Here is a 21,135-nt window from a genome sequence, read left to right on the forward strand (position 1 = left end):
TCAGTAAGTGATCTTGCAACGTCATTCCATTAAAAATAAAAACAAACAAGCAAACAAACAAACAAACAAACAAAAAAACCAAACAAACAAAAACCAAAATACCAATATTGAGGAAATATGCATTTAAATCAGTTATCAAAGATTGGTGGGTTAAGCTGACAGGGCTTACACCTCCCATTTCCTTTTCCCCATTTCCCTTCTCCTGCCCTCCCACACACACAATCTGAGTGTACAGCAATAGCTACATCATCCAAGGGACTTCAGCCCACCTCACATACCCCACTGCAGCATGTCAGGAAGGGCTTCTTATAAAAAAAGGTGGAAAGGGGACTTGTACTTCATCAATACTACAAGCTGTATACAGTGGTAGGCAGGGGAGAAATACCAGTATCTTTTGGACAAGGTAAAAATAGCTTTTGTCTTTTAAGGGATTAGAAATGTACATAATGATAATAGTTGTAAAACAAGCACTAGTACACAGTGGTGTACAGAAATGTTTTACTGTATCACAGGAATTAGCCAGTAATGTGAAAAAGTGCATGTCCTCTGGCCAATCAGTTACTTTTCAGAGGGTTTACAATTTTCCCTATGAAGAGGACGGTGCGGGTATACTTATCCACAATTGTCAGGAGAAAGGGCCTATTGAATTTGATTCGAGGTGGACGGGGAAAATCGCCAGATCTCCAGGTGATCTCCTTCACTGTGGCTCCCGCTGCTTCAGTGCCATTCTCATGAACACTTAGCACAGCTCTGTGGATCACCTGCAAGGACACAGAGCAAAACAACCTCCAGCTGACAAGCTGGAAAGGGGAAACTCCTCTGGTGACCTGGGCCAGCTCTCCAGACACGCATGTGGCAGCTGAGACCCACCCTAGGCACCGTGGGATGGGGGAAGGGAAGCCCCACTAGGGCCAGGGTGGGGGTTAGGGTTGGGAATGGCAGCAGGAGGGGAGCCAGGCCGCCACCCTCTTTAGTCTTGCCAGAGAACTCTGCCTGGATTGAAACCCAGCAGCACCAGCCTGGGGAAGGCCATCACCAGCCCTGCCCTTCCCACCACAGCACCATCAACTGTAATACCACCCCTGGTAGCCTCTGTTAGCTGTATGTGCAGAGAGCAACTCTTGAGCAGCGGACAGCCAAAAAGCACTCAAGATGACTGATGACAAGAAGTTTGGGTAGTAAAGAAACATGGTAATTTGGCCTACATTTGTTTTGCATTTGGCAGCTTCATGTGTTATCAGGAATCTACCCTATCATCTAGTTGAAAAAAATAACTTTTTGGGAGCACAAGAAGGGCAGGAATAATAGCTTTTTACCCTCTCTAAGGGGAGTGAGAGGATATTTTACCAAAGTTAACATGCTACCTTTAGATAATTTTTTTTTTTTTGGTAGCCAAAAGAACATCTAATGATATGTAAGTCTTCTTCCTCATCCTTGAGCCATGTGTGCATAACCCCTTCTGTGCAAGTGTGGCTTCAGTTTTAGCAATGGTATGTCTTCCCTTACCTCCAGACTAGTGGCTGTTGATGACTAAATTTTGCTTCAGAGAAACTGGGATAATCTTTTCATATAATATTAATGACAATTCCCAGGAACAGGCAAATCATGTGGTCACTGTGTTTCATGTGCTGACTTACTTTTGAAAGCATCAGTCCAGGCTCCTCAGTAACTCCTGACAGATCAGCATGTTCAGTAAATAGATCAGTCATACCCATTTGTTTGACTATCTTTTTCACATCATAGGTACCAGAAATAGAAAATTTTGGTATGTGCAGATGTATTTTTCTGTAAAAAATAACATACATAAGGACAAATTTTCAACTAGGTAATGCTCTTTAATAGCTTCACTTTAGTGACAATTCTCATTTATTTTTCTAGATGTTATAAGTTAAACTGAAAGCAGTATCAGGGTTCAAATAACACTTCTGGACAGTATATCCATGTAATGTAAAGTGTTGGAGCAGTATAAGCCCGTATTAACCTTCACTTTCACAGTGGGTTTCAAAGAGTTGCCCAGTGCGATACAGCCCCATCAATTCTGCTGCAAACAGAGCCTCACTAGGAAGCAGGTGTTCCTCAAAAGATTATAGCTAGTTATACGTTATACCTAAGGCTGTTTGAATACAGAACAGGGCCTAGGCCACCACAAAAACAGCTTCAGTAATGGTGAATGATTAAAATTTCCTTTTACACACAATACTGCAGATACCACCTGGCTCTCAACACCCCAATGCCCACTTCAGAAATAAAGATAATAATAATAATAATAATAATAATTAATAATAATAAAAACACACTAAAATTCCGTTTTAGTTTCACATTGCCCATATAAGTGCCTATTAACTTCGTCAACTTGGTGCTGAGCAACTTGGTTTTCACTACCCAGAACTGTTTTGCATTTTTCAACTAAGAAAAGGGAAGTCATGCACAGAGAGGGACCAATAAGTGAACAGAGTTCAAGAAAATAACCTGCCCTTTAATGTTTTGTCTTGGTGAGACAAACATTACTAATGTATACATGGTTACATTACTGATATAACATGGTCACATCTCACCCTAGCAAAATCTCTTACCTGTCTTGGAGGAACTTTACCCATTTGGACATGGTCCTTTTCAAGAGAGCATCTTCCACCTGTTTCATCTTCCCTTCATCAGGCAAAACAAATAATGCTGCAACATTTCCATTGTAAGGTATCTGAACCAGCCAACAGGACAGCTCTTCATCAAAGTAATTTCTGTAGTAACCCTTCCGATACATCATGTCAACTTTTACAGTTGTTTTCTCATCCACAAAAAAATCCTCTTGTTGTGTATATAAAGCACTGAAGGGTTTCTCCCAATGGGCTTATGACAAAAAGAAAAATAATTCAGTAAAATACAAAGAGGAATGGTCACTATGAATAAAACAGGATCTAGTCTCACAGTCTTCCTTTGGTTAGAGCAAACCTATTTATTTATTTATTCATGTTACTGCACCCTTAGCTGTTCCAGTATCACAGCTTTTATTTCCAAGGTGCTTAAAAGCAATTATGGATAATACTGAAAACATCATCTTTCATTAGAGCATGAGTCTATCAAAACATTAAAGAATTTACCAAGCACAGCAAATATGTTTGTTAAAAAAATCCAGTCTTTTACTCAACCAAGTGAGGACACAGACATTCATGCTGACTACACATGTACATGATTTTATAGGAATAATTTCCAGATAGTGAACATGGGTTCCTTCAACTAAAGAAACAAAAAAAAAACAAACAAAACAAACAAAAAACAACAACAAAAACACCCTTTTACTAGAAACTATAATTTCTTTCTTTTTGATTTTCATTTCCTGTAATAAGCAGTAAGCATCTAAGTTACAACCTTAGCACCCTTCGATATTTCTTACCTTTAAAGAAGACATAGTTAACAAGAACCATTGCAGTGAGAGGATCAAGATTTTCCACTAATTTAAAAATTTTCCCATTTGTCTTTTCCTCAATATAACTGTTGATCTGGTTCTCTGCACTAGAGGAGTTGTTAAAGTCAGTAGAAAAGACTTCAGACTCATAAAAGCTTTTGACATCATCCAAGAACTTCTGTAGTGGTTTTAACATGTCTTCTATAAAAAGGACATTGCCCAGGCTCAGCTGGAGATCACCATCTGAACGGTTCAGCATGTGGAGAAGCTGGCAAAAACCTTCATGTATTTCCTGCTCCTGAGTCTTTTTCAGGTTAAAGGCAAGCCCTTCCAGAATCTGCGTCAGCGTTGCTGACTTGGCACCCAGTGCCAGCATTGCAAAGGAAGCAGAGATGCTTATGGGTGAAAAGAAAATATTTTGATCAGTTGCCTCGGATGCAACCAGCTTGTAAAATGAAAATGCAAAATCAGCATTGCTGGAAGCTATTTTGACAAAAGTTTTGTTTTTATCTGGATAAGCTACTTCCCCATGAGAACTGTGACCTGGGTAATATACTCCTTTAGTATCCTGCTTATTGCGGTAGTGAGGGTGCTGATGACACTGGGCAGCAGCATACAAACCAGCCAGTAATAAACACAAGGAGAAGGTCGGCTTCATTTTCCTTTTAACCCCTCCTGGAAAAGAGATAGACACACTGAATATGGCAGGGAAATTAATTTCTTCATCCTTGTGTGCTCCAGCCATGTAAAATGAGATTCTCAGAACATACCTGTTCTCAAAAATCTCTCACTTTTGTTTCACTTTCCTGATGCCAGTGATCCCCAGAAAGAATGTGTGGTAACTATGTGCATTACTGAGCACTCTCTCAAAAGATGCAATGTTGTTCATAATAACAAGTTTTAAAAAAAATAGTATAAAACTGTTTTTTGGTTTGCTGGTTTGTTAATTTTAAATTGCAAATAACTGGAAGTTTTTGACCTTTTCCCCAGAGAAAATGGTGGAAGCTGGATTTACTCTTGATACTGCAGGATGGCTGTTGCAGCACTACTAGTCTTTCTCTTTTAATCAAATAAATAGATACATACATGTTAAACAAAAATGTAATATAAACACAGATCATACTTTTAGGAGACAAATTACAAAATGCTTATACAATTTTCTCAAAGATAAAATTGAGTCACTGTGGCAGTGAAATCTCGTTATAGATATTTGTTGTTTCCAGAATAATTTTTTTATTATTATTATTATTTGATTACTTAAAGTGTCTTCTTTGTTAGCAGGCAGTTCTTGCTGTTTTTTGACATGTTTTGAATTTTTGCATAACAGACACACCGCTCTGTTTACATGTGAAAAGCGCTCCTTCCCAGGCAACAACATAACCCCCCAAACTGATGTGTCCAAGTGATCCAAGAGAAAGCTGAAAGGGTACTTACAGTGCTACAGAGAGGACCTTGATGAGTTCATCTGATCTTGTCTGCTCCTTGCTCCCTTCAGTACCATTAAACAGGATTAAGCGGAGTGCCCCCGTTAATCATTAATTACTTCAAATAAAAACTACCAGTGAGGATGCACAGCAAGCAGTAATGGCATAGATATTATGGATAGTTCATTGAGATTAATTGTCCAAGCCAATATTGCTGGATGGTGGGGTTCTGAATGATAGGGAACACATCTCCTGCTGCTCCCATGCTTGTGGATTCCTGTGACAAGCCTTCTGCGTGGGTCTGGTGGGATAGCTGTGCCCTTTGTGGCTGGAGAAGAACATGGTGAATTCACGTGAAGGCCACCCATAGCAGCCTGGGTCTGGCTCCTGGGGACAAAGGTCCCAGTGCAGCTCCCCAAGAAGTGCAGCCTGCCTGCCTGCCTGCCTTTCCCAGCCTGGTCTCAGGGCGACAGCAAACAGGACAGGGGTGCTGCCAGACACATAACTCCTCTTGTCAGGATTTCAAAACAGGATAAAAAAAAAAAAAAAAAAAAAAAAAAAAAAAAAAAAAAAGATTTATAAAGCCCTTCTGCCTTACCATACTCCCTTTTTGACTCCATATTTACTGGTCTGGGGGCTTCTTTTCAGGGGAGCAGACTGTATGTAAGTGGTGATGGTCTCTAGGTTTCTTTAGTGAATAACAGCAGCTGGCAATGTGGCTTTACCACCCTTGGGAGACATTGCCAGTCAGTGCAGCTGCTGCCCCATTACTGCTGGACATCACCTGTGACTATTGGTGTGGTTGGTTAAATTCTCTCCATCCTTTTAGAAACAACACCAATAAGAACACCACAAACAAAACAAAACAAAACCAAAACAACAACAGGACAGCAAGTGCAAGGACAGAAAAAAAAAATGTGGAAGGAATAGGGACTTGGTAGAAAACTCTCTTCTATCAGCTTTGTTTTGTGAAAGGCCTGGGACAGCTGGAGCTCTAGCTCCAGGAGAGACTTGGGTGCCTGGTCAGCTGCACAGCAAATCAATTCTAATTTCTTTGGAGCAACAATGGATAAGCTAAAAATTCCATCCTGGGAACACAGACATGTTTAAGAGATCAGTTAAATATGTGCCAGATAAAAACGTATAGACTATGCATACCTGATTGTATTGACACCTCCCAAAATATACTCAAGTTCCTTATGTTTTAATGAGTGACAGGGCTGTGGTGGGAATACCTACTTGGTACCTTCTGGTAAATGCAATTGCCTTCTTGGGGAAGGCAATGAGGAGGTAAGGTACCTTCTGATGCTATCTAAGAACACAAAGCAGGAAAGAATGTTTATGTTGCTTTCAATAGAAACAAAAACAAAAACAAAACAAAAACAAACAAAGAAAAACTAATTTATTGTGGTTTATAGACATTGTGAGATCAAGGAATAGAGAGATTCAGGAATATCGTGTTGCCTAGCAAGTATCTAAGCCATTCACAGAGAAGACTTCATTTTCTAGGTTTCGCTATGCCAAAAAACCACAAATATATAAAAGATAATGCACATAATTCCTTCCTTACCATAAAAGACAGGCAAGACTTTTCTTTTCTATAGTCAAACAGCAAAAGAGGGCAGGGAACAACATTTTCTTATTGACAACGGCAACACTAATCTTATGTTTGCTGACCAAGTGACTGGAGCACTTGATAATTTGATCTGGATACAAGACCCTCAAATCTTATGAACAGTTCAACCTGAGAAAATCAGACCCAAACAACCCATACTGCAGGGGAATAGCTAATCCTCAGGCTGCAAGAGATTGACAAGAAAGTGAAAGGAAAACAGTGCCCAGTCTTCCCTCTGAGGATGTTTTTCCTAAAAATAAAATGAAAGTTAAAAAATACTTAAATGAGTTGTGCAGATAATTGTTTGGATTTTTCTGCTTATGAAACACACACAATATGTACGTGTAGAAATACAAATAGATCTATAGGTATTCATATGGCTGGGGAAAGATCAACTAGTATGACATGTTAACCTAATAATGCAGGCACAAGCCTGGGAGACAAAAAACCTTAGATTTCTATCCAAGAACTACCCAAGCATGTTGTTGAATGCACATAAGAAATAATGCCCCTAGGAATTGTTTTTGAATGTGATACCTGATCGCACAAGACGTGTGTTACTAATTCTAACCGTATGAGTATTGTATGAGGAGTTCTGCTAAAGATAATCATTATTGCTGCTAAATCAGAACCTGTGGCAAAAATTAATGCATTGTGACTTGAATTGGACAAAAACTGAAGAAATGTTGTCTCTAATTGTGAAGTTTTATTAACAGAACTATAAATACAAAAGACCTTTTCTTCAAGCACTTGAAAAATTGCACATTTTGTGTATTTTATATTATGAAATTCCCATTCTTTAAACCAATTTTTGCTAATAGCAAAAATATTTTTCCTACCATTTTATGAAGTGATGTAAAAATATTTTAAGCTTAATCATTAGGATTTTGTTGAAAGACCTGAAAATCACATCAAGTGTAAATGAAAGGAATAAAAAACAGAATATATTAAAAATGAGGCAAGGAGATAAGCTGATTAGGCTGTAAATGCCCAGGCTGAGAGACCTTCACTCTTTCAGAGAAGTCATCATCATCAGAATGGAATAAGCCATTAGATATGGCTATTTTATATTTTAGTTAAATGTAGACACATTTCAGCAAGCTGTGGTGAGGTAGAAGAACTTGTCTTTACCTGATCTCATAGTTTTATGTTAGTTTAGTATCCAGCTCCTCATTTTAGGCAAACCATCCCTTTGTCATCAACTTCAGTAGCGTCCAGCCAATAAACTAGCCCAAAGAAATTAATGAGATTAAAATTCTGAGTTTATCCCTCTGTTCTGTTCTAATGAAGATTAATAGCACAACGTCAGTGCATGGTACTGATTCACATCACATTAAATTTTCATAGTACAAATGTTCGTGTACATTATTCTCCCCACAAACTGCACTCCTAGGCAGGGGATCCCTGCCATGTGCTCATTGCTGGCTGCTGCGAGCAAAATTTACAGCAGCTGAGACCTGCCTGCCATCCCCACAGCAGGTACAAACTTGGATTTCACTGATTTTCACATGGTAGTATAATGTTTTTTCAATTTCCTAGTTCTCTGGTAAGCCTAACTGCTATTTGGCAATGAACTGCAGTGTTATGGAGGTTAGCTAAGAGAAGGCAAGTGGCTACAGATATGAAAATCTGAGGCTGTTTCCTTTGGAAACCAAGCTGTTTGTTTTGTTTTCTTTGCATTTGAGGTTAAGAGTCACACTTTCTCAGCTTACACAGTTCATGTGACTCAATTTCTCATTATCTGTCATGAATATTTTCATCATCCTTACATTTACTTATGAAAAAAAAAATAGATTTTATATATATTACATTTCAATAATATGTCACTCCATTTTTATCCATAGCTTTACTTATATGTGTTCTCCAAGAAGCTTATATTTTAATTCAGTTTCTGTGGCATTAGTTGATAGATACTTTGGAAGCAGGGAATTCCTAATTGCCTAACACTTAACACTAATTCCTAAATGCCTAACACTCCTGAATCTCAGATGTACTCTAGCTACCTGATAAAACTTATTGAAGAACTGTAATTAAATTGGTTTGAGTGAATATGCAGTTAGCAAATGCAAAAATTCTTAGTAAAAACATGGTACATAAAATACAATTGCTTAGATGAATAGTGACTGAAAAGCATCGTTACGAAGAATCCACCTTGGAAAAGCGAGCAGACTATAACTCCATATATAACCAATCTGGAGCAAATCAGCCAAGAAACCCTTCGAATTTAAATTGTTTCTAAGAGACTTTCAGCTTTAAACTAGACTACTGCGGAAGCACTTTGGAAAAGCTTTTCCGAGTTTGGAACGGTGAATTACAGAACTGGAAAATGATGAAATGATGCATCTTTGAACTGTTGTTCATTGTATGCTTTGGACTGAAAGTTATTTGCTTACCAAAGAAATGCAGATGACCTAAGTTTCCACTGATTTACGCTCAGTATAAAAACTAGAGTCACAGATATGTAGCACTGAAAATTCACTTTCTCCAGACAAATATATTTTTAAGCTAGAAGGCACCTGCTTACAAGTTAGATTTATCTCGTGCCAGTGCTACGTAATGGGAGAAGGACAACATGCTGGTTACTTCAGCCTCTAGCAGAGAGCTTGTACAATGCACCTGGGTAAATATGGGTCTTTTCTGACCTTTTCCTATTCCATTTGATTTTATCCTCTCTCAACAAGAAAAGTTTGAGGTTTGGAGTGCAAAAGATGGTTGAGAGCTTAAGAACTTCCATTCAGTCTCATTGTCCTGGGTCTGAGCACTCTCCCCCAAAAGTGATCTGTTGCGCAGTGGAGCACTGGGAAAGGTGCATGTGGAACATGTACAGGACTGATAGATCTTTGGGACTGCAGGATCATCCTGCAATGTCCACTCTACATACACCACTAGCTGTATGCAGAACCATCTGCTTTCTTTGGCTTTGAAGCTGTCTCCTCCATGAGAAGCTAGGGGCATAAGAACGCCCCTAGCTTCTGCATTAGATGTATGGTAAACTTTCAGTCTTCATCCACATATTCTGCTCCACTTTTACATTCCCCCCAAGATATTTTTTTCCCTAGCTAAAGATCTCTCATCTCAAACAGGAGCTATTTCAAAACTTTGATTACCCTTAGTACCCTTTTCTAAAGATGTTTCAATTCTCATATATTCTTTTTGTTATTACAGGAGCAGAACTACCTGCTCTAATCGATGTGTAGATGATCCAGATAATTAAACAGTGGCACAATATTCCTATCTGATTTGCTCTTTTTTTTTTTTTTTCCCTCTAATAATTTCTAATATTTAATTTGCCTCCTACCCCACTACAGAACTGAACAGTACATAAACTACTTACCATAACACTGAGGATGTATTCCTGAGTAGCTAGTCAGTTCAAGTATAGTATTTACCAATCCTGCATGTAAAACTTAAAAAGAAAATCAAAATCCCTACTGACACAGCAATAGTAAGCCAGAAATATAGTGCTCTTTCAGGCTTCAAGACATGACAAAATTTGTCATGTCCATTCCTTGATTTTACCAGAAGATGGTGGCACAGGGCTCCATTTCCCATAATCTCCAGAACATGAGGCTCTGTATCTGTGGATGTACCCGCAGAAAACAGGCTTGCAAATTCATAATACAAGCTTGGATTCTTGCAGAGATCTTACCAGCCGTAACTGGTTTACTGAAATGAGAACTTTTTACCAGCAGAATTTGCCCCACACACTTTATTATCCTGGTGCAAAGGAACCTTTCTCATGCAGGCAACTTATAGAATGACAATTTCAACAGGGAATAAAAGTTCTCATTTTGGAATGAAGTTGCTTACACAGAGAAACCTCTTGGAATTGCTACTTAAATTTAAATTTAAATTTAAATAGATGTCTCACATTATTTAAATTTCTGGTGCAAACGTGACTTCGAACAAGAAGTAACCAAATCCTTTATGGAGATATCTTGGAATTACACTTGAAGATTTTTGCTTCCAGAGCCAGGTAGAAAGTATTAGGACTAAACTTGTAATCATTTGTTATTTAATAGATTAATACTGTCAGCCATAGTGAAGAATCAGAAGTTAAAGCAGCTAGCTTTGAATAAAAAATGTTCAATTAAATTAAGTTTATGATATGATTCAATTGCTCCATTTTCTTAAACAATTCTTTGACACTTTAAACTTTAGGGATGTTCTGACATATCCATGAGATGGTTTATTGTGACAGTTCTCTTCCCTGTTTCAACAGATGAAAAAGAAAATATGGTGTGTTTGCCTTTAGCTTCTAATGTTCATGTTTTTAGGTTAGCAAAACCCCATTTCCATTAACATGCCACCATAAAACACTTTGGTATTGGGGTTGTACCTATGTGGTACAGCCATGTCATGACCACAGCACCATCTTCTCTACCCTGCCCACCTAGATGCACCTAGGAATGGAGTGTATTTGCCTCTATTCGATGGCTCTTCTCAATCACCCTTGCTAAAACTCTATGTCAAGACTATGACACACAGCAATGTCCAGCATTGACACAAGGCAATAACCTCTGTTAGAGGCAGGTGGATCCCGAGATGTCTTAAAATTTCTTCCATAAGATTTGCCTGAAGGACAGAGCTCAGACCTGAAAAATAAAAGATTCAGGAACAGGAAAAAAAAAATCAAATTGCACTGTGTCTATTTCTTGAACATGTGAGGTATGGTATGGCTTTTTTACTGGATAAAGGAAAATCTGTGTGAGCAGCATATCTAAATGAGGTCTACGCATATGCTCTCTTTTGCATTCATATGCATTTTAAGACTCACTTTTTGTTACATCTTTCATCACAACCATGTACAGATGTTTTCTCTTGCTCTAAGATTCTTTCCTGGCTGCAATCAAAGTTCTTATGACGACTGCAACACTTAGTGAATTATCTTTTTCTGTGCTCTTTTTCCCTTTCACACATTTTCCTTCAGTGGAGCATCTTCCACCTGGTCCATATTTCCCACATGAGAAAGGATAAACAAAGTAACATCTTTTCCTTAATAAGATTTTTGCACAAGTCAGGCAAAGCCCAGTGTTCATCAGACCTTCCATGAGAGCATCATATTGATGTTAACAGAAGTTTTCCAGCCACAAAGGATATGTTCTTTAGTAAAGTAATAAATCATAAGTATTTTACTTCCAGATGGCTTATGGAAAAGAAACTGAAAGCAATTGAATATAAGAGAAATAAATAAGACTCATTTGTATAAATCAGGTTAATTCACTTGTGATAAATTCATCTCTAGGGGTAGGACTGAACTGAAAAGCTAGTTTCATCATGGAAATTCTCTTTTGCAAGAAGCCAGCAAAGTCATTTGCATCAACATCTGTGCTGATCTGAGTTTGTGCAACTAGGCTATTAATCACAGTCAAGGACATCTACATGAAATGAATGAATTACATTGTTTTCTTTAAAACTGTTAGTCTAAGGAAAGTACAAATTGCATGTTATTTAAAAATGGATTCTCTGTAAAACCTGGGACTGGGAAAATACAAAGTTTTTTTCCAGACCAATCACTGCTGGATAACTTTTTACAGAGAATGGATGATATCACCAAAGCAGCCCCCCTGTGAGTAAGGGCAGAGGTGCACTACAAAACGGACTGCTAGGTGGTTGGATAAAATTTGCAGACATCTCACAGGACCTGGAATTACATAGGCCATGGTGATCTTCATGCTTTTTTCCCTCTTGAGAATTTGCATCCAATTAAACTCTCACTGCAGAGAATATTTGGAGTTTTCAGTGAAATATTTGCTCACATTTCTCTTGCACATTTGTTTTCTTTTGGGAAACTTTGGTTCCTCTGTGTTTTGGAGAAAAGACTTCAATGCTGGATGAGGGAGTAACACTGCTATAAGCTTTCTTTATATCTCCAAAAGCTACTAGACTCATGTCAAAGATGAGTTGGGCTGTGAGGCACTGGCTGCCCTGTAGCTGCCATACAGGTATGCCTGGTTCTCAGAATCCACAGTCCAAAATCACCCTGCCCAGGAACTATCAAAGTCAACTGATTTTTAAGACCTTAATGATTCTCAGCTTGCTGGTTCAAAACAAAACAAAACAAAAAAGCCTGCTGGTTTTGTTCTACTGAAACAATTAGAATTGGGTTGGCTTGTGTCTGGCCAAATTCCCATTTCCTCAAACCAGTAACAGCAGTTAAGGGCTGAACTGATGATGCAGATGCAGAAAGAGAGCTGCTATGCCCGTTCAAGGGAGAGCTCTCTGGAGAACAAAGTTAAGCCTCAAATTGCTTAGCTGGGTCAGGCTGGATGGGGCCTTGACCAACCTGATCTAGTGGAAGGTGTCCCTGCCCATGGCAGGGAGGTTGGAAATGGATGGTTTTTAAAGGTCTGTTCCAATCCAAGGCATGCTATGATTCTGTGAAGAAATGAAAGTACAAAGTACTTGTAGCATTTGATTAGCAGGGTTTATTGGATCAACTGGTATTTCTGTGATTAGATCATTGCTTTGTGCCTTATGGCATTGAGTCAGCTCCTTTTCTTACTGATGAAAGGTAAAAAATGCATTGGACACATACTGAGTTAGACCTAAAATCACACTGCTCCATGGTTTGTGACAACATATTTCATAGATCCTGCCATGGGGAAATACAAACAGAGCTTTACTGACAGAAACTATCCCATCAACAAACAGTCCCAGTGGACCATAAACAAGGTCAAGCAGAACAAACTTGCTGTCCCCCACATGGCTCAGAGACTGCCAGGGGAAGCTTGGCTGCTTGGACACAGATAAGCTGCTTTTCAGAGACCGGTGGGTCCATCTTCCCTTGCCGGGACTCACAACTGAGATAAGCTCTCTTTAGTTAAGTCCTTTTTCTTTGAGCTTCCTGTCAGAAAAGGGCTAATAGACTCACAGCAGATCACCTGTCTTGGACAGTTATTGTAGGGTAAGAGGTCGCATACTCCACTATAAGCTGTACTTGCCCTTCTGCTGCCTGTCATTGAAAGAAGTCAAATGGACAACACTTTATAGGACATAAAGAAATTCTAGGTATCATTCAGGGCTTAGTCTGGGTCCAGCTGTTGCATAGACTGAGGGAATGTACGTATGAAATTCATCTGTTCCAATTAGATTTTTATTTTTTTTTTTGTAGTGGAAGATTAAAATTACCTACACATGAATGAAAGACTCCATAAAATACCACAGACAAAATAAAGACATGATCTCTAAATGAAAATTTTAGTCTATAAGAATGCCATTTCCTTGTTTACCATAACTATAATTAGATAGCATGAATAAGATTGTTCCCTATCACCCATTAAGACAGACAAAAGCAGTAAGGACAAATGATGCAGGGAAGATCAACGTGGTCAGATTTTTCTGCAATTAGAATGAAAGGACCCCTCTCCAGTACCTGACAGAATTGTTTCTGTTCTTAAAGAAGGTCATCAAGACTATGGTGAGTATAACATCAGCCAGGTTTGTTAAGTACCCAGGCTCTGTGGATCTCCACACTGTGAGCTACAGGCATTTTCGTTCCTTCCACATATGGATGGCACATGACTAGTTTGTTACCCGTCCTCCTCATATCCTTCCCTAGCAGGGAGATTTGGGAAAATCCCTCTTCCTGCTCCAGGACCATGTTACTCCTCAAGTTAACCTGCTGTTCTGGTTGTGAAACACCTCCACTGGGGGACAACTGTGGTGACACCCCACATGCTGGTAAGATTCCTTCAAAACCCATCATTCAAAGCCTCCTTGTGGGAAGACAGACTTTTGCCAGGGTCAGGCTAGCACCCTATTCCTCTCACTACCATGTGAAAACTCCCATTGTGGCTTTCCTCCTGTAGCTCCTTGCTTCCATTCTCAAAAGCAAAGGCCTGGGAGGCAGATGGGGCAGGAAGATGGGGCAGGAAGTTGCTACACTTGTTATTTCCTAAAGCCTCTGCTCTGTCCTAGCAACTGTGAGATTTTTCCTAACCTCTTTCCCTTTAGCAATAGGCCCGGAACCTGTTTTTCTGCCACCCTGCTCTGATAGAAATCTCACCATCCTACCTTGTAATCAGTACTGGTGCACCGATTTATCAGGGTGGGATCTCACTGGAACTGCTCCCAGCTCTTGTTGAGTTCAAACAGCTACCACAAAACAGCACCTCCACCGCAGCAAGTTATCATTGATCTCAACTCTGTAAAAGCCGCTGCTTCACACAGAGGTTGGTATCTCCCGATCCACTGAGTGATGGTATCTTGCCTTGGCAGAAGCAATAGCTCAGGGCTTCCACTGAATTCTCACTGCTTGGAGCAAAGGGACTCCTCTTCCCAGACAAGAAAGCGGTCTCCAAATCTTCTGAGACAGAAGCATAGCCACCCCACAAACACACACACCCCAAACCCATGCTACAGCCACAGATGGGTCCTAATAAAAAAAGTCGGAACAAGTTTGGGGGAATAAGTCTGAGGGCCAGAGTGATGTTAGGGGTCGTGAGTTCTTTGTTGATTTGGGACTTGCATTGTCTTCTCAGTGCTTACAGCACATTGCCAGAACCATGATGGAAATAAGCAATGTACCCACGATGGAAATAAGCAATGTACATTCCGGAACACCATCTTCCAAGGGATGGGCACTAAACCTTGCTTGCAAAACATTTATCCAGGGTCACTATGCAATGGCATGAATCAAAGGGTGTAGTGCAGTGGGAGAGCAGCTGTCAAAGCAGGAGTCAGCCTCTCCTTGAGACTGCAACTGCACAATAAAGGGTTTGCTATACAGGTCAGCAAGGCTGAGCACCAGGCCCCAGTGCTCCTCTGCAGTAAGAGTGGGAGATCTGCAGATTTGCAATGGCAATAGGGTGCTTATGTGTCTCTTGAAAACAGGTTTTACTCAAGAAAGCACATAAGGAGAAAGTACAAAGAATTACTGTCTCCATGTGAGAAAATATGGATTCACTTAACAGCATTTAAAACATATTTTACAGACAGACTGCTATGTTAATAAGTAACTGAAAGCTTTTGTTAATTGATTTATAGCAAGATACCAGAGACACTGAAAGTCAGTCTGTAAGTGACAGATTTAAACAATAATGCTAATCTTATTCATTAGCCATAGTAGTAATTGATGAAGGATATTGTAGCAGGACAATTCTTTAACACTTCATGTTTAATGTCATTGTCTTTCACTATTTTTTACTGACCTTTTGGGCTGCAGAAAGACACTTTTCTGCTAAAGCAGAATGAATCTGTTGTCTCAGAATTTTTCTATTTTTTTCAAAGTTTTTAAAAAGATTTTAGGCCAAGATTTGGCATGTGAGAAAGGAGAACAGGTAGATTGAGGTTAACAACAATGGACTAGGCAGCAAAGATATATGTAAGGGAGAAAGGGCCCTGTAGGGACTGACCCAGGTGAGCACTGATCATCAGCAAGTCCCAGAGTAGGGGTAACAGAATGACAAGAGACTTGTTACCCATTGGGAAAAAGCTTTTATTGAGTAACCCAGAACTTAAAACAGTCTAGGCAAAACTGCTTAGCAGAGAGAAATCACTTACAGAAACAACAGAACTCTCTTCCAAGGAAAATTTTGAAAGTCTATTAATAACTTGAATTACTCAACTGTGAAAATGTTACATTTTTAAACTGTCTGTTTTGTTGTTTTTTTTTTTGTTTTGTTTTGTTTTGTTTTTTTTTGTTTGTTTTTGTTTTTGTTTGTTTTGTTTTGTTTTTTCTTACTAATTTGATAATGAAATTCTACATTTAACTCTGAATATTCCTTAATTATGGAGCAGTTATAAGAGCACTAACCAGCCCACATGTGCAAACATGGCTGCCATTATAATCCATGCCAAATACATGTCCAGCATGCCCAGTAACTCAGCAATTACTTCTTAGTAGGATCAACAATTTTCCCCATGAAAAGTGTGGTGCTGGTTGCTTTGTCAGAAATCAACATAATGAAAGGCCTGTTGAATTTGATTGTAACTGAAGGACGGAAAACTTTGGTAAGGATTATGGCTGTGGCTCCTGCAGCCTCAGTTCCAGTCTCATCCACTTCCAACAGAGCCTTGTGAATTGCCTGTGGGGAAAAGGAGCGAATGTAGTTGCTATATGTGACAAAAAGAAGGAGGTAAAGATAAACTCTCATCTTATGGAATGTTTAGGAGAAAAAGGGATAAAATCCAGCAAACAAAACTCCTGTATGGTAAATCTCCAACAACTTGCAAGGAGTGTTTTCTCTATTCCAGGACTAAATGGCCAAAAATAGACACACAGCAGATTCAGCCTCACCAGTCCTGAGCAGAGGGGGGATAACAACTTGATAACAAATAACAGAGGGGGGTTTATTTTCTTATATGGTTTAGACTTCCACTAGCAACACTTTCTCTGTTGTTCCAAAGTTTATGGAAGCCTGCTATTTAAATGCTAATTTAGGAGCAGTCTATGTCTTCTCTACAACTTTAGATAGTAGCTTAAGCTGACATGGTGAAATTCTGCTACTGTAAATTAGAAGTTTCCTGGAAACTGAAAATATTTTTTAAAAATGAGGTATTTATCAACACAAATATCATAACACACATCTCATTTGTAGTTTTCATGATATAACTGCATATAAACTATTGTATTACAGTGCCAAAAAAGCATTCAAATCTTGTCCAACTTTTCCATGCACTTAACATCCAGCCTATTAATTAAAATAATTCAAAGGTGAGACATCAGACCCTCTCTGAAGAAAAACACAATTATTAAGTAAGCCTGTGGACACCATCACAAGTTTTGTTTATAACTTCAGTAAGACAAGGAGGGAAAGCAAGTCATTAAAAACCCCAAATATAATTGATCATAAAAACTAACAACCACCCCAACACTAGCTCTGTCCATCCACTTACTTGTGAAACTTGAAGATCCCGGCTGCCACTAATTCCAGATAGATCAGCATTACTAGAGAATACATCAGTAATGCCCATTTCCTTGAACAAACTTTTCACATCATAAGACCCACTAATAGAAATCTTTGGCAAGTGCAGATCTGTTCTTCTGTTGAACAGAGAAAAAACAGCAGTGAAAAAAGCAGTCTTGTTTCAGCCAGCAGGCTGGATAGTATGCAATTCAATTATATTTGTCAGTATTCTTCTGATTGCTAATCTGCTTATTGGCAGCATTTTTATTTGGGCATCCAGACAGATGCCCAAATCCATCTTCTTGTACATACACTCTTTCAATGGATTTATTTATCCTTAAAGAAACAAACAAACTAACTAACTAAAATCTTCATTGCTACTCTTTCATCCCAGTGTCAAGACATGCATACCCAGAAGGATTTTGTAGTGAGAAGTCTACAGAGAGTAAACAGAGCAGCTGTGGAAAGCCTAAAAGAAGGGTAAAGGAAGATAAAATCTAGGATACAGTGAAGCAAATGAATTAGGTTAGCAACGTGAAAAAAGAGGTATGGTATCCAAAAGGTAGCCAACCAAGTCTCGAGGTAGTTCTTGCAATGTTGTGTCCACTTCCGTCAGGTCAGAAAGCCTGTAGTTGCTTATCAATAATGTTTTTCTCTAGCTTATCTTGGGAATCATTTAAAACCCTGCTCTATGAAATCAGTACATGAAATCCAGGAGAAGGATATCTGAAATTAATGCTTTCTCTTAAAAATAATAGTGTTTCTGAAATTATAGTAATTCATCTACCTAGATTTACCTGGTTTCAAGTTTGCTATACCATTTACAAACAGCTTCCTTGGAGAGAGCATCTTCCACTTGTTTCATCTTCCCATCATCAGGCAGAATGAGCAATGCTCGTGCAGTGCCCTGGTAAGGCAGCTCTACCACCTCACAAGATAGATCCTGATCATAATAACTGTTATAGTCGCTGTCACACTGCATCATGTTGACTTTAATGGGTGTATTTGTGTTCACAAAAAAGTCATCCTCATATGTACGTGTAGGATCAAAAGACTTTTCCCAGGCAGCTAGTGGGGGGAAGGAGACAAAGTTTCATTTGAATATATGAAGATCATAAAAATGGCTGATACAAATCAGACCAATTTAAACGTTAGTATGCTGGAGCACTGTTTATGGGAAAGGATTACCAGATCACTTCAACTTCCTGCATAACACACTATGAAGCATTTTATCTGTGTAGTGAGTTTAGCTGGAAAGTTTGATGAGGACTAACTAAGAGAGAGTCATGCTTCAGTTTTTAGCCATATGTTCCCATCACTCTCTTGTGCCTTTTATGTTACCTAAACTAATCTACTTTGATTTTGCCACAGGATCTTGCTATGCCTTTCCTGCACTTCTATTTTCCCGTGTTAGGGGATGTCCCATACCAGGTGCAGACTGACTGCCCTCAGTCCGATGAGGAATTCTTCAACAGAATAAAGGATCCTAGCATCCAAGCAGATGATCTGGGCTCCAGATGCACACACCCTCAAAATGCTAGGTCTCAAGTTTTTACACAGCATATCTAGTAGATATACTTTAATACTGGGGACCCTGGAAGTGCAAGCATGTAATTCCTCCACGTTTCATTGGCATAGCATAGAGATTTCCAAAACATCTTTAGTCATTTTGTCCCAGACTACTGAGTCTGCATGCTATGAGACATTCCTGTCTGTTAGGGAACCTACCAGACTGGGACTTCTCTGTCCATAACTTTTGGGCAAATTAGGCCACAATCAATCAGTAATTCGTAACAATCAGAAAGTTTGCTTCTGGCCACATCTAAACTTTATCTCGAAACTCCTCCACAGATTAGCTCTTTCTTAAGTTGTCACACTGCTAATAAAACATCAAGAGTTTGCTACAATTTCTTTCTTTTGCATCAAAATTATCCATTGTAATATTATGTTATGTGTCTTACCTTTAAAATAAATGTAGTTAACAAGAACCAGTATAGTATTTGGATCAAGATGACCAATTAGTTCGGGTATTTTCCCCTGGGTTTTCTCCTTTACATAATTATTGATTTGTGTCTTAGCTTCTGTCGGTTCATGGAAATTGCTAGTAAAAAATTCTGCATCATAAAACTGTTTGGTATTTTGTAAAAATGTCTCCTGAAGTTCATACCCAATAGCAGTGAAAAGGCCATTTCCTATATTTAAAGTGATGTTAACATCAGTACAGTTCAGTACTGCTAAAACTTTATGAAAACTTTCATGTATATCATTTACGCGTGTCTCAGTCGGACTGTCAAAGCCCAGTCCTTCAAAAATCTGAGTCAGGGTGCTGGACTTAGCACCAAGAGCCAGCATGGCAAAGGCAGTGGAGATACTTATAGGAGAAAAGAAAATGTTTTTATCAACTTCTTTTGTTATAGCCTGCTTGTAAAATTTAAATACAAAATCTGCGTAGCTGGAGCCTTGGTCTTGACAGTTGTGCTTTAATAAATTCTCTGTTCCATCATGTAGATTTGTGTTATTGACTTCATGGCAAACATCTCTGTGGTGGCATTGTGTTGTGGCACAAAGATCAGCAAGGAGTAAACACAGGTACAGAAGACACTTCATCCTCTTTTCAGATTATTCTGTCACAAAATAAACAATCATTAGATGAACAGAAGATAATGATGAGCTTGGCAGTAAGAAATAATGAATAGTTTGTTATGATAAATAGTATGTATGGCAACTGTAAATATCTAATGTACATAGAACATTTAAAGTAGCCATGCAAACAATGTCTTGTCTCCAATAAATTCAACCAAATTATTAATTAAAACATCAGACAATCAAATTATAATATTCCACTGTAACTTCCTTGAAAAGGCAATTCTCTCCCTCTTTGACAAAGAAAATATAAAGTCAAAGTCCATAATAATCCTTATTTATAATGACATTTGCTTCCCTGGATCATATCGGCTACAGCTAAACCAAAAGTTTACCATAAGGTAAGAAAGGGTGGGGGGTGTCAAAGACATTGCATATTCCATGGTACCTGCCCAAGTGAAGTTTGGAAAATGTGAGGAATCTCAAGGCAGCTCGCTTCTCACTGAAAGTGGTATAAGTTCACTCACTGCCATAGTGCATAGCACACACAGACAAACAGCTGTCATGGACTATCCAGTAGTGGTGGTTTTACTCATCTGGGCAGGTGAGCCTCACCACAGGGAGCCACCTCTGCAGCCCCCCACTACCAAAATCTTGCCATGTAAACTCACTACACCAGTGCACCTGACATTTACAGCCCTGTTTACTTCGTGATTTACTACTCATGTGGCCATCCAATAGCCACAGCTGATAAGTGATGGATGAAAGCCATTTATATAAGCTTCAAGGAAAAATTCAAGGCAAAGGCCTGGAAGCAACCTGTGCCATGGCAGCGTGGCACTCAGAAGTGGGCATAAAGATGTGGGAACCAGAAGGTTTGTATTAGATGATGAAGGACCTGTTTGGAACAAAGAGAGCCCCCATTTTGTGGGCTGCACCAAATGCTTGTAGCTTGTTACATGGTGCAATGCTCTTCACCATGAGATAACCTGCTAATACAGCCACAGTTGGATGGAATGTGTGGCTCCCCCTAGAGCAGCAGAAAGGGCCTGGGTCCAACAAGAGAAGAGGAGCACAGATCCCATTTGGAAATCAAAGGATGCTCTAGATTAATCCCCTATGGGGGCTTCTTCTTCTAATACTGATAGAGTATGCTTCATGCAAGCCTCCTGCCCTCCATAGGAGCTGGAACAAGGCTCTGTTGAATTTAATTCCCTGTGGAGACATCTCACATAAACCTGCTTCACAAATGAGCATACCAGG

General features: G+C 39.1%; 1 protein-coding gene across 1 annotated transcript; it reads right to left on the bottom strand.

Moving 5' to 3' along the window:
* Nucleotides 1-554: 554 nt before the first annotated feature.
* Nucleotides 555-19,896, bottom strand: LOC311210206 (uncharacterized protein; the record flags this gene model as incomplete). The annotated part of the gene is made up of 8 exons (XM_084287996.1): nucleotides 555-761; nucleotides 1,638-1,785; nucleotides 2,574-2,844; nucleotides 3,389-4,095; nucleotides 16,277-16,467; nucleotides 17,279-17,426; nucleotides 18,087-18,357; nucleotides 19,251-19,896. 8 exons carry the CDS (start codon nucleotides 19,894-19,896, stop codon nucleotides 555-557), a joined length of 2,589 nt encoding a protein of 862 aa, XP_084144122.1.
* Nucleotides 19,897-21,135: the final 1,239 nt, after the last annotated feature.

Source organism: Netta rufina (genome assembly GCF_964035555.1).
Source record: "Netta rufina genome assembly, chromosome: 5".
Lineage (NCBI taxonomy): Eukaryota > Metazoa > Chordata > Aves > Anseriformes > Anatidae > Netta > Netta rufina.